At 39.2% G+C, this 13,985-nt stretch overlaps 1 protein-coding gene and 1 long non-coding RNA gene across 8 annotated transcripts in view; one reads left to right on the top strand and one right to left on the bottom strand.

Moving 5' to 3' along the window:
• LOC120594371 (uncharacterized) overlaps positions 1–2,072 on the bottom strand; it is a 42,023-nt gene extending 39,951 nt beyond the window's left edge. For both annotated transcript variants that reach the window (XR_005650555.1, XR_005650557.1), the window contains exon 1: positions 2,037–2,072. This is a non-coding gene — a long non-coding RNA (uncharacterized LOC120594371). The remainder of the gene's footprint in view (positions 1–2,036) is intronic.
• Positions 1,252–13,661, top strand: MORF4L2 (mortality factor 4 like 2). Of its 6 annotated transcripts, XM_039852340.1 has the most exons (5): positions 2,502–2,657; positions 4,011–4,082; positions 8,436–8,539; positions 10,029–10,133; positions 12,116–13,661. In XM_039852340.1, the coding sequence occupies exon 5, from the start codon at positions 12,140–12,142 to the stop codon at positions 13,004–13,006; it is 867 nt and encodes a 288-aa protein (XP_039708274.1). In that variant the 5' UTR covers positions 2,502–2,657; positions 4,011–4,082; positions 8,436–8,539; positions 10,029–10,133; positions 12,116–12,139; the 3' UTR covers positions 13,007–13,661. The 6 variants fall into 6 exon arrangements, with proteins under 6 accessions (XP_039708275.1, XP_039708259.1, XP_039708276.1 ...); XM_039852341.1 differs by lacking the exons at positions 2,502–2,657; positions 8,436–8,539 and adding an exon at positions 1,252–1,380 and having other exon boundaries at positions 10,008–10,133; XM_039852325.1 differs by lacking the exons at positions 2,502–2,657; positions 8,436–8,539 and adding an exon at positions 1,252–1,380.
• The last annotated feature ends 324 nt before the right edge of the window (positions 13,662–13,985 follow it).

A 13,985-nucleotide genomic window follows, 5' to 3' on the forward strand; every position in this document is an offset into this window, starting at 1 on the left:
ATTTTGAGGCCCAGAAAGATAAGTTATTATGGCTGAACAAGAGTACTGTCAAGGGCTCAAGAAGCTGGTAAAATTCATAGCCTGGTTCCCTCCCGTACTTGTATGCACTGAGAAAATAATTTGACACTTCTACACATTAGTTTTTAATCTGTGTAACGGGACTGATAATATGCAGGGTGTCTCAAAACCTATCATTTTTTTATTTTGCTTTACATTCTGTAGCACCCTCTAGCGGAGCATACAAAAATAAGCATTGCATTGGTTCTAACTTCAGCGTGCATTGGAATCAGAAGTTTGTTATAACACGAATAGCCAAACCCTACCCCCAGAATTTCTGATTCATAAGGTTTGAGGTGGGGCCTGAGAATCTGAATCGGACAACTTACCAAAAGGTGATGACGATGCTACTGAGGTATCTGGGAAACACACTTTGAGAAACACTGCTCTAAATCCCACCTCCTTCCTGGTGGATGGGTGGGTTTGTTGGTGTGTGTGTGTTGTGTGTGTGTACAGCACAGGCGTATATGATTGATAACTGAAAGGGGTTTAACTTTTGTTGTTTGATTTTGATGTATTCGTACTCATCTGATAAAGATTTTGTGAGGAAGAAAAAAATATCCACGTGAAGGATATGAAACAGCATCTAAAATATAGAAAGTATGCAAAAAAACTAAAGATCAGAGAACATAAATTGTTTGTCCAGGGTCTCAGAACTAGTAGACGGTACAACGGGATTAAAAATTAGGTCTCTGATTCCAAAGACATAATAAAGCTTTAGTAGTACCACTACAGAAAATAGGATGCAAATGTACATATCTAATAAAAATTTTGAAAGAAAAAGATCAGTTTCCAGTACCAGGGTCCAAGTTCTTATGGTCTTTACTGACTAAACAGCCATCTGTATTTTCCGCCTTTTTTCTGAGCATTTGAAAAGGTGCACAGAAAGGGTTAGGATCTTAATCAGCATTGGTGCCTGGGGCTGTTCATCATCTGACACCTCCTCACCCTGCCCCCACCCCCCAAAAGCAAGGAAGGGGATGGAGAGATTTTTTTTTTTTAAGGAGGAAATGAAAAAAATTTAGATTCTAGGTAAGCCAGAACCTCGCCTGTTAGAGCTGTTTATAGAAGTTAATTTGATTTTCCCTAGCAATGAAAGATATGCGTGATCCCAATAGATTGGAGAGTTCAGCAAATCAGGAAGGGCGGGGAACAAAAATCCCATCATTCCAGGGACCAAACAGCCAATCCTTTGCTGGGATTTGGCGGCACCTGGTGGCAGACTCAAAGAGGTATAAACCTCAGAGAACTTTCTGGAAAATTAACTGAGTGCGTACCTGCCTGAAGATCAGGACACTGTGCTTGGAGATCAGGACAAAAAGGGTAAGAGAGCCTCAGCCATCACAAGAATTCGGAGTCCGTAGTGAAGAGGAAGGCTATCGTACATATTCTCAGCAGAAAATTTTGTTTGTGCCAGGAGAATTGCACGTAACTTTGGAGGGGTGAGGGAGGGAACAGGGAATAAGGAGGAGAAAGATACTAGAGGACAGGAAAGAAGCTGCTCCTTGTAATTGCTAGTATGGTAATGCGAGGGTTTGGCTCTTAACCGTCGGAAGGCTATAGTTTACGACAGGAATGTGGTATGGAGAACGTGGGAAGTTTATTTTTAGGGTCTAAAATTAAATTGATAGGGGGAGACCGAAATATTTCTAGCAAAGGCCTTGTATTCCTGTGGTTGTCTTGGCTTAATTATTTTTCTTTTCATTAGAACAATTTTCAAACATAAAACGAGAGAATGCTCCGTATAGAGCGCGCACACGCGAATACACGCACGCGCACGCACGCACGTCCTCGCTCCGGGACACGCACCGACCCCAACGCTAGGGATACACGCCTGCGCACACCCACCGCCTCCAGCGCCACGAGGGCTGGCGCGCGCGCACACACCCAAACCCCAAGGCCATACGAGCTCGCCCGCGCACATCCACACTAGCACCCCCACCATGTGCCCGCAGCACCCAGCATCCCCATTCGCATACGTCAAAATCCCCACTCTGCTTTTTTTCGAGCTTGCGCGGGAAAGTGGCTCGGGGTGTGGGTCTAGATTTGACCTCCCTCAGCTTCCCACTGTGGGAATCTTAGATCACTATTTTTGCCCATCCTCAAGCTCTGCCACGCAGACACTTCCCTTTTTCCCAGTGTGTCGTGAGGGGGGGAACCCAATGCCTCCCAGAAAAAGGAACTGGTCGGGAATCCTGGCAGGGCTACAATTCCTTGCCTGACCCAACGACTGTCGCTCTCCTGGAGGCGGGCTAAGAACCTAAGAGGGCGAACGTCATTGGCCAGAGACTGCACTAAAGGAGGGAGGTGATTGGCTTACTTCAAGCCTTAACCATGAAGAAGCAGGTTGCTAGCACCCCCCTTTACTGCGGCGAAGTGTCATTGCTGACGTGATGGGCCTCGTCCAATCATTTGGTCATGGAACATTCTAAAACTTAGACAAGACGACTGTGATTGGCTGAGGGGCATAAGCCCGCCTCCAGCGTGACGTGTCTGCCTATGGATATCAGTTGCCGGAGAAACCTGGCTTTACTATGGCGGTTGGAGGGACGGCAGTGAGCACACGTCGGCTGCTGGAAAGAACTGGATTCTCGTTTCAGGTTTCGGGGTGGGGGTGGGGAGAAAGGGTTGATGATTTTCTTTTCTCGTCGCGTATATAAACAGGATTAACTAATGGCTTCACAATCGGGCAGAACTGGATTCGGATTCCTATTCGCCAACGCCCAGCTCGGGCTGGCTCCTTTCTGTGTCTCGGTTTCCATGTTTGTAAAAGGGTGATAATAATAGTACCTACCTCAGACGTGTACCTCCGAGGCGTGTACCGTATATTTGTCCGTATAAGGCACTTAATAGGAATCCTGGCTCCGAGAGAGTATTGAGGAGAGAAAAACCCGCGTAACACAATGATAAAAAACAAATTATGTAAATTCATTGTAGTGCTTTTCCTGCCCATCAACTTATCCTCTAGAAGAAATTAGATATGAGAGAGACGTAGCAATCTGTACTGATGAAATGATATGCTGTTTGAGAATTAACTCAAAATAGCGGGGATTGGAATTTTCCATGTTGAAAAGTTTAAAGCGGGGGGCAGGGGGAAGATGGAGAAATCTATATATTTTCTGGAGATGAACCATGCGATGAGTAGGCCTTGTTGGGATCCTGGTTAAGACAAACCAACTGTAAAAACCAACAACAACAAAAAAAAACACCTAAGACGTGTCGGGAAAATTTGAAGACATTTTATATTTGATGCATTTTTAAAGAAGTGATTATATTTTTAGTCGTCATAGTGGTATTGTGGTTATGTTTTCAAATTGTCTATCTTACAGATATACAAAAATACGGATTAAATAAAATATCTGGGATTGACTTCAAAATACGTTGATGACTAGGATTAGTTTTAAAATCTCAGTAGGGGGAGGTGCAGAGGGGTATTTACAAAACAAAATTGGTTCTAAATTAATAATCGTTTAAGCTGGGTGATGGGCATTTAGAGTTCCTTTTATTATTCTGTCTCCTTCGGTGTCTGTTTGAAATTTTCCATAATAAAATACAGAAAGTCATCTATTTGGTGAGCTTTAAAACGGAGTTGGGGGGAGCAGTGGGTGGGGTTATGGATGAAACAAGATGGCCTTCAGTTGGTAATTGTTAAAGCTGGGTGATAGATTCGTATGAGTTTATCATATTCCCTCTACGTTTTTATCCATTTGAAATTTTCCTTAATAAAAAGTAAAAAGCAAAAACAAATTACTTCATCAGAAATCAGGGTAAATGTACAATAAAGTAAATTTGAAAATGTAACCACAAGAAGGAAAAAGAAACACTTGTACATTATTTATCAGCCTTGGTGTCCTTTGTGTGTGATAAAATGCATTGATTGATGAGGAAGAAAACCAGCATCTCATATCTTTTTTATTTTATGCCCTTTCCTGTTCCCTTGTTTGACCTTCTAGGCCATTATCAGAAAAGCTAAGTTTGCTGTATAGTAAGGATCAGAAGATCTGATCCTGATTACAGAATCTTGGGTAAGTGCCTCCCTTCTCCCGGCTTCAGTACTCAAACAAGATAATTTCACATAACCTTAACTGTCCAGGAATATTTTAAAGAATAATAAGTGTTTATCTGGGAAAGTAATCTAAATTCTAAGAAGGGAAGGATGGAGCTGAGTCCGTTGGTGCTTCCAGTATATAAAGTGCCTAAACACAGAGGGCTGTGTAATCTTGATAAAAGATACTACAGTTGATCCCTGATAGTTTCGTACCCACATATTGTTCATATTTCGTGGCATCCCACATACAGCATAATTTAGAGGTTAAGAACAAATACTGACTTTCTGAAATTAAATCCTGGCTCTGCCATTTAACTCTGTGATCCTAGGCAAAATACTTACTTTGTCCCCACATTTCCTCAAAAGTAAAAGATAATAGTTTCTACTATATAGGATTGTTGAGAGGATTACATATAAAGTATTGGGACCCCGCTTGGCACGTGTGTTTGCTTTAATGATAATTATAGCTCTATTAGTCCTTCTGGCACATCCTGTTTTACATGTAAACACTTCTAGAAGCAGTGGATACCTCTTTGGAATTGTGAGAAAAAAATTAATACTGTTGGTTCATTTCCTGATTTTCCAGAAACAGCAGTTACCACTAGAACTGACTTCTGAAATTATGACTTCTGACTTATCCTAACACTCTAGAAAGATATCAACTATATTGAACATATTTATAAGGGAATTTCTAGGAACTGTAATTTTAACTAGCAAATCATAACCATATTCACTCTAACAGCTTTTGTGTTATCTCTCCTTTGTCTCAGAGTCAAAAAAATACGTTACAAAAAAGTGAAGTGTTCCAAAATCTAGAAGAAAGAATTGATAGAAATGTGACTGACACGTTATAGGTGCACTTAAAGGTTTATTCCAACAAACTGTAGATGTTCACACTTATTTGTGACATACCTATACACAAAAATGTTAGCATTTGGAGTTGCATTCTTGAATGGCCCATCACTTGCATGAGATAAAGGAACGTTTTCAGTCTCTCTACATTTTCATTTTCCCATGGAGTCACTATATTTACCTTCTTATTTTTTTCCCCTTCTGAAAGCTAAGTTGCAGAGGAAGGCACTACCTGGTGGAAAAGATTCAATAGATTGGTAGGCACAGGACCCCTTTACAGGAGGCCATTTGGAGAATGATTAAGGGCTAAAGGGAAGGAGGTAGACTGTTAAGCCAATAGGAGTGCCGAGAAGGCAAGAGCCAGGGTAGCCTGAAATGGAGAAAGCGTCAAGGAGAAAAAGGACCTTGACCTGGGCCTTTGAGGTTGGGTGGGACTTTAGAAGAAAAGCCAACCTGAATGGTATGCCTGCAAAGTGTATTGTACACTATGATAATTAACTGAAAAGTCCAGCTATATGTGAGATCCACAGATAAGCATAGATCAGAAAATGTTTGTAGATTTTAAATGTGTAGTTTAATATAAATTTTTAGTCACAATATGTGAATACAGTCTCTTAAAACAATTTAAATATTACAGAGTAGGCTGTTTTCTTTTTCTCACCACCCCAATTATCTTACTCTCCTCAGAGTTAACCATTATCATCAATTCTATTTCCTTCTAGATCTAAATTATATATCTGTTTTAAAATGTATATGGATGGATAAAACAATGTTTTGTGTTTTCTTTTACATAAATGTGGTATCACACTCTGTACTCTTCTGCAACTTGTCCATTTGTAGAGTTCTATTTCACAGTGACATTTCTTTAATTAGCATTATACTCCATATTATGGATAAACCACATTCTGTTTTGCCAGGTCACTATCGATAGCACTAGAGGTTGACTCTAGTGTTTTGTTACTTCATAATACTGCATCAAACATCCTTGGAACCCATTTACAAGTGCTTCTCTAATGCAACATTTATCACTTTAAACTCTGATAATTAAACCAACGTGATACTGGTGTGAGAACAAACAATCACTGTGACAGAACAAATGACCTAGAAAGTGGTGCCCTTAAAAATAATAAAAGATAATTGGGAAAAGGGTTCCTTAAAACACCTATATACCAAATAATTGGATAAAGGATGGATTCTTTCATTAATATTAGGAAAAATTAGTTACATATTTGGGAGACACTAAAAATACCAAGAAATTATTTTTAGACAATTGTTTGGGAGCATTTTTCCTAGGCATGACATAAATGCCAAAGTTCACAAAGGAAAAGGTTGACACATTAATGACAGTTTGGAAGAAATATTTCCAACATAACAAAAAAAGTTAGTACTATTAGGAATCAATAAAAGAAGCAAACAACCTAGTAGAAAAGAGGACAAAACTATTCACGTAAAAAAAGATACAAATGAATGTGTAAAAAGTGCTCAACATCACAAATTCAAATAAAATATTACATATTAGATTGGCCAAAAATTTTTTTCAAGTTTAATCAGTGTGGGTGAATGAACTTTTGTTTTTGCTGGGAATACAAATTAAAGTGGTTCTTTAGAACTTAAATTTGCCTTTATCGTCAAAGTTATAAATTAGCATGTCCTTTGAAGAGTTGTACCTTCTGAGAATCTATCCTTCTGAAATACTAATACTCTAGTATATCTGTACACTGATGTCTAGTACAGAGTTTCTGTAATCATGGAAGTATTGGAAACAACCTGGATATTCACTAATATGGGACTGGTAAAATGGTGCATGCAGATTATAGAATGATGTGGATATTTAAAGCATGAGCTTGGTATGTGTGCACAGGAGGCCTCTGATAAAGTGGGAAAAGGTACAGAGTAATATATATCTCACCTTTGTCAAGACCAGGGAAATGCATGATAAATATTCACATATGTATAATGCACATTTAGTTTCAGAGGTGTATTATGAAAAGATTTGAAAGCATACACACTCATTCTGGGTTTGAGGTGTTAAGGGGAGAATGCCTGCATCTTCATGTTTTGGTATTTATATAGGTACGTAAAGGAAAGATCGATAAATGGTGCCATAAAAATTGGGGGAAAATACGGATTTTCAGTTCATAACTTATAAAAAGTTCTAGGTGGGTTAAGGAATTAAAGCCATAAAAAGTCTTAATTTTTAAACTGAACAGTGAAAGACATTTCATATAAAAGTTAAAAATCTTAACATCAGACACTAAAAGAAAATGGGAAGTATTTGCCCCCAAAATGACAATTCTTGATGTATGAAGAGCTATAAATGTTGAAATCACTTAGGAACTAATATGAAATGCGAGCAAAAACTGAACCCATTTACCAAATTCACAGATTTAAAAGGATAGCCAAATAGCCAGTGCTGACCAGAGTATGAGGTGGGATAGACATTTTTACACACATTTCAAGGGAGGACATTGGTACAACTTTGTGGGAAAGTAATTTGGCAGCATAATTATGCCTCGACTCAACTAAATCTACATCTGGAAATCTGAGTAATATAAAATGAAGGCAAAAATGTTTTACCTATAGGATAAATGGTGTTGGTTTAGTAAATTGAAGATATGCCCATTTGATGGAATATACAGCTATCATGATGTATGCATGTTAGAGCTTGACTAAGATGGGGAAATAACTTGTAATAGCAAATTTTAATAGGGAAGGTCTGGTTTTATATCCAGTATGAGCTCACCTCTTTAAATTGTACAGAAATTAGGAAACTAAGGCAAACATACAAATGTGTTTTTGCAGCATCTGGCATACCCTAGAACTGACCTGTGGGGAACAAGTGGAAAAATTTGATGACTTGTCCCTAAATTGTACCTCCATTTCCTCCATTACTTGAATCACCTCATTTTGATTCACTGTTGTACACCCACTGGGGATATGTGTTGCTGCAAAAAGTGCAAGATATGTATGACACAATACCTATGGCAAATAGAAATTAATGATATTACTCCATAAGTAAAACTGACACATGAAATATTTAAATACTAAGCTCTGGAGTACTAACAGCTTCGTGTGGTATTGGAGAAGGGAGAGAAACAAGGACTAGAGTAGTTAGTGGAGATTTAAAGAGGAAATGGGGCTTTCGTGGTATGTAGATGAGGGAGACAAAGAGAGGAAGCATGATTGGAGCCAAAAGTAGGTTATGCTAAGCCAGTAAACAATGTTAGTAAAGCCTGAAAGAGTAGAAACTGAGAGATTCAGTTTAAAACAGCTCAAAATAAAGCACTATATAGTGCCAGCCATTTTAATGAAGGGGCACAGCACATCTGTCACCTGTCCATGGAACAATGTAAGCTGGAAAGGGAGCTGTGGAGTGCAGTGACCTGAGTAAAGCGATCCAAAAACGTATATTTTCATGTAGGAACCAGGCATGAAAAGGGTGGGTATTCCCTTTTGATATCTGGTTTTTGACTCCCAGGTAATAGCTGCTTGATGTGTAGGATACCCAGCTACTGAGAATTCTTTAGAAAGGCTGCTTTCCTGGCTGTATTCACTTGGTACAAACCTCGACTAATGGTGCAGGTATTTTCCTGTTCAATGTCATATTTCATTCAGCTTGGGGCTTTGTATAGATGATAGAAATATTTATCGAGAATGATAAACCCCGTTTAATGAGAGCCAGGTAAAATTCCTTTTTGTAATTTTATGCATGTACACACAGTTGATGCCAAAGATGTACAGTAGGCTCCGCTATCATTCTCAGGTTCCTTCTCACTAAAGGAATTGCTGATGACCAATGTGGCTTCCCAAGGACTTGCTGTCCAGCCTGGCTCTACTATGCATTTTCTATAAGTCTGGTTGACACTTGACCATCTTGCTTTCTTTAGTTTGAATATTAACTATCCCCTTGTTTTGTGGAAACTGTACTGTATTATCCCCAAGGTGGTTTAAGAAACATTTTGTAAGTGTGATAGCTTTCAATATACTGTCCTGACACACTGGCTACTTATCCTTCACAGGATATGTCTGTATATCCCTCTCAGAAGGCTTCAGATTCTCACAGGTTCAGTGTCTGTATTCACAGGTTTTAATGCTCACTGAGGGCCACTGTTACTCTTTAATTTCTGCTCAGAGCTTTTTGTCCTTTCAAGTAGAGGGTATTATTTGCTTAGTGAAAGTGCTAGCACCCAGGCCTCTTTTCCTAATAACTGGCTTCCCTCATTCAGGGCTGTAGTTTTTTAGCATTGCTTACCTCTTATTCCCCTGTCAGGACTTCCCTGACTCCTGCCCACATTTTAACAGATAGGGAGGGTATATTCTGTGGGTGAAAGTTGTAGTTACTGGAAAAACCTGCTTTAAGGGTGGTCTGCTATTCCTGGTTCTTTCCCAGAGGTTACTCTGATTTTAACAGCCTGATATTTATCCATCTAGATAACTTTCCTGTACATTTATACACATTGTGGTTTAAAACAAATTGGATCATACTGTTCATAAGAGCTGAGACTGATGCTTATTTCTCTCCCTGTGCTATCTCTTTGAGATCCTATTGTACATATTATGTAACCTGCCTGTTTACCTAGTACATGATCAATCTTTATATGTCAGTACGTGAATCTCTGCCAAATTCATGTAAATGTGCCTTCATAGTGTACATACATAATAATTTATATTACCATTTCCCTATTGAAGAATATTTAGGTGTTCCCATTTCTTCAGTATTAAAAACACCACTGAAATGAACATCTTCGCGTGCATGTTCACATGTGCAGGTATACCTGCAAGGCACTATGCTAGCTGTTCAACCACATATCTTAAGAACCTGTAAAGGAGGGCAACGGGTAATTTACCACATTCCATAGATGAGGGAAAGGTTAGAGCTCACATATCTTGCCCAAGGCTTCACAACTCATAAATGGCATAGCCTAATTGAAGTAGAAGTATGTCTGACAGCAGAACTCATTTTTTCTCTGATGCCACAATTATAAGTTGCATGTCTATAAATTAGTTTTTTTTTTTCCTTATATTTCACAAAAGTTCATCTTCATTGCAGATACCTACTTTTCCTTTCTAGGTTGTGTCTCCCACCTCAGCCATCCAGACCATCCTAGAAGTTCTGTAGGATTCCATCTGGGAAAACACTAGGAGTTCTTGGAAGAGCAAGAAAGAAGAGGATTGTGTAAGTCAAAGGCATGGTTGTATCTGTCACACCGTAAGAATCAGAACAATGATTTTTTCATCTTATTTTACCAGCTTTCTCTGCTGTATTTTACACTGTAGATTATTCCTTTCTTTCCTTGAAACTCTCAACTTCTTTGGCTTCCAAAATAACATTCTTCTAATTCCCCTATGGCTGCTCTGACCATTTTCATTTATTTGTGGTCTCTCTGCTCACCCCTTCTTTCCTAGGTTTTCCAAGAATCCCATACTTGATTCAGTTTTTCTTCCTCTATTCTCCATGAATGATTTCATCGACTCTTAGTTTCCTCTTCCAGCTGTATGATTACTCTCAGATCTCCATTTTTGGCTCTGAGCTCTCACCTGAGCTTTAAAGTCACATGTTCAACTGCACACCTCACACTTAATAGATCCAGTACTGAACTTCTTTCCTCTCTAATCCATCTCCTCCTCCTCTTGATGCAGTCTCATTTGGTGATAATACTAATGACCTAATCACCCATTCTCAGACCCTGAAGTTATCAATACCTTCTCCCTCACCAGTTTATCACCTCCAACAAACTATTGCTGAAAGTGGTGTCATGTATCATTTCTTGTTTGCTCTCAAAGTATTCTGTGCCTATAACTGTTGTACAAACCTTGCTTTGTTTATTTTTAATTGTAGAAATTAGACATTTATATACCTTACAGTGTGATCACCACAATAAGTCTAGTACCCATCTGGCACCATACAGTTATTACATTATTATCGACTGTATTCCCTATGCTGCATTTTACATCCCTGTGACAAATTTTATAACTGGCAGTTTGTACTTCTTAATCTACCTCATCTTTTTCACTCATCCCCCCACCCCCTCCCATCTGGCAGCCATCCGTTCTCTGTATCTATGAGTTTGTTTTTGTTTTATTTTATTTTGTTTTCTAGATTCCACATATAAGTGGAATAAAATGGTATTTGTCTTTCTCTGACTTTTTAGCATAATAACCTCCAGATTCATCTGTGTTGTCACAAATGGTAAAATTTTCAATTTTTTTTATGATTAGCAACTATTCCATTGTATATACATACCACATCCTCTTTATCCATTCTTCTTTCTATGGACGCCTAGGTTGCTTCCATATCTTGGTTATTGTAAGTAAGGGTGCAGTGAAAATAAGGGTGCCTATGTCTTTTCAAATTAGCGTTTTCAATTTCTTCCGATAAATACTCAGAAGTGAAATTGCCGGGTCATATGGTAGTTCTATTTTTAATTTTTTGAAGAATCTGCATACTGTTTTCCATAGTGGCTGTACCAGTTTACAATCCCCCACTAACGTTACCGTTTTATAATTGTCACTTTAGATGTTTGACTCCCTAGCACCTAGCATAGTACCTGTTCCGAAGCAGATACACATTAGTGTATGATGAATGTGTGAAATGCCTATTTCCTATGATTTCATTGCCGATTCCAAACTAACCATCAAAAACCAGTGCCCTTATTAATTCAGTAATTACCCAGGCTTAAACTTGCAGAGCCACTTTTAACTCCTCCCTTTCCTTCATTTACCAGGTTCTATATTCAGTTTCCATTGAGTTTGTCATCAACTCATTTTGCTTCCCATCACCTAAATTAATCTTTCTTAATTCTTTCAATTTGCCATTTTTCCTGTTCAGAAGTCTTGAATTTTAATTCCACTGCCTTTTGTCATTTCTTCCCCATTTAATTCCTTCTTTCTCCAAAATTATATTCCTGTCTTTCGAGTGTTATCAAAAAACTAATTTATGGGCAGGTCTGATGAGTGATTGGGTGGGGTGAGAGTAGTGGGTGGTAGTGAGGGTCAAAGAGGGGAAGATAGTAGGTGACTTAAAATGGGCTTGAAATGGGATTTGAAATCCAGATTCCAAGAGAATAGCATGTTTTGTGCTTTGATGAGCCTTTATGAAGTGTGGTGTGTTAAAGGTCACCATAGAAAACAACCAAGTAAATACTTTATGTATTACAGTGGTTGAAATAAAAACAGGGTTGAATGAGTTCCAGAAAGCAGGGTTCTCAAACTCGTGGACAACAATCTGCAGAAGAAGACAATTTCAAAAAACCAACTAGAAGCAATATGCAGAGAAGTAAGATGAGAGGAGCCTCCTCAGGAAAGAAGACCTCTGGTCCACAGCAGAAGAATCTGGATCCGGCCCTTCCAGGCCGATGGGGGGGTCGCTCCACAGAGAACCCCCCTTCAGGATCCGTGAGGAAGACAAGGAAGAACAAACAGAAAGCTCCTGGAAACGGAGATGGTGGCAGTACCAGTGAAGCCCCTCAGCCACCTCGGAAGAAAAGGGCCCGGGCTGACCCCACTGTTGAAAGCGAGGAGGCTTTTAAGAATAGAATGGAAGTTAAAGTGAAGATTCCCGAAGAGTTAAAACCATGGCTTGTTGAGGACTGGGATTTAGTTACCAGGCAGAAGCAGCTGTTTCAACTCCCTGCTAAGAAAAATGTTGATGCTGTTCTGGAAGAGTATGCAAATTGCAAGAAATCGCAAGGAAATGTCGATAATAAGGAATATGCAGTGAATGAAGTCGTGGCAGGAATAAAAGAATACTTCAACGTGATGTTGGGCACTCAGCTGCTCTACAAATTTGAGAGGCCCCAGTATGCCGAAATTCTCTTGGCTCACCCAGATGCACCGATGTCCCAGGTTTATGGAGCGCCACACCTACTGAGATTATTCGTAAGAATCGGAGCAATGTTGGCATATACGCCCCTTGATGAGAAGAGCCTTGCATTATTGTTGGGCTACTTGCATGATTTCCTGAAATATCTGGCAAAGAATGCTGCATCTCTGTTTACTGCCAGTGATTACAAAGTGGCTTCCGCTGAGTACCACCGCAAAGCCCTGTGAGGGTCTACTGACCACTCACTGTTATGTCTGATATCTATAAACACTTTTTGTTCTTAGTCTTTTTCTTGTATAATTGATGTTCTTTAAAATTGTTAATGTATAACAGGGCTTATGTTTCAGTTTGTTTTCTGTTTTGTTTTAAGCAGAAAATAAAAGGAGCGCAAGCTCCTTTTCTCATTTCAAAGTTGCTACCAGTGTATGCAGTAATTAGACAAAGAAGAAACATTCAGTAGAACATTTAATTGCCTAGTTGACAACATTGCTTGAATGCTGGTGGTTCTATCCCTTTGACACTACACAATTTTCTAATTATGTGTTAATGCTACGTGACAAAATGCCCTGATTCCTAGTGCCAAAGGTTCAACTTAATGTATATACCCGAAAACCCATGCATTTGTGCTCTTGTTTATCGTGCTTGAAGTAAAACAGCCCATCCTCTGCAAGTCCATCTCTGTTGTTCCTTAGGCATTCTACCTTTGCTCAAATTGTTGAAGGATGGTGGTTTGTTTCATGGTTTTTGTATTTGAGTCTAATGCACGTTCTAACATGATAGAGGCAATGCATTATTGTGTAGCCACGGTTTTCTGGAGAAGTTGCTATTTTAGGAATTGTATTTCAGATCTTAAATAAAATTTGTTTCTAAATTTCAAAGCAAGTAATTTGCAGTGTGTCTTTAATGTTACTGAGGCTTACAAGTCAGCAGGCTCAGGAAAGATCTAGGTGGTATCAAAGGAGAGCTCTGACTCTTACTCAAAGGATTCCTTTTTCTGTTGGGTGTGGCAGCCAGGAGCATCTGGTCAGGCCAATTCCCCTCCTCTGCCCTTTCTTTCAGTGTGGCTTCTCAAGGTGGGATCACTTTCCAGTGCTGCTTGGAAGAGGGTTTTGTTTCCCAATGCTCCTTGTCCCTATAGGTTGAGCTGGGAGAGCATAGTTAGTGGTCACTGTAGAAGTCCCTTAACACTTAACGCTTTGCTCTTTA

The sequence above is a fragment of the Pteropus medius genome, unplaced genomic scaffold (genome assembly GCF_902729225.1).
Source record: "Pteropus medius unplaced genomic scaffold, Ma_sr-lr_union100, whole genome shotgun sequence".
Taxonomy (NCBI): domain Eukaryota; kingdom Metazoa; phylum Chordata; class Mammalia; order Chiroptera; family Pteropodidae; genus Pteropus; species Pteropus medius.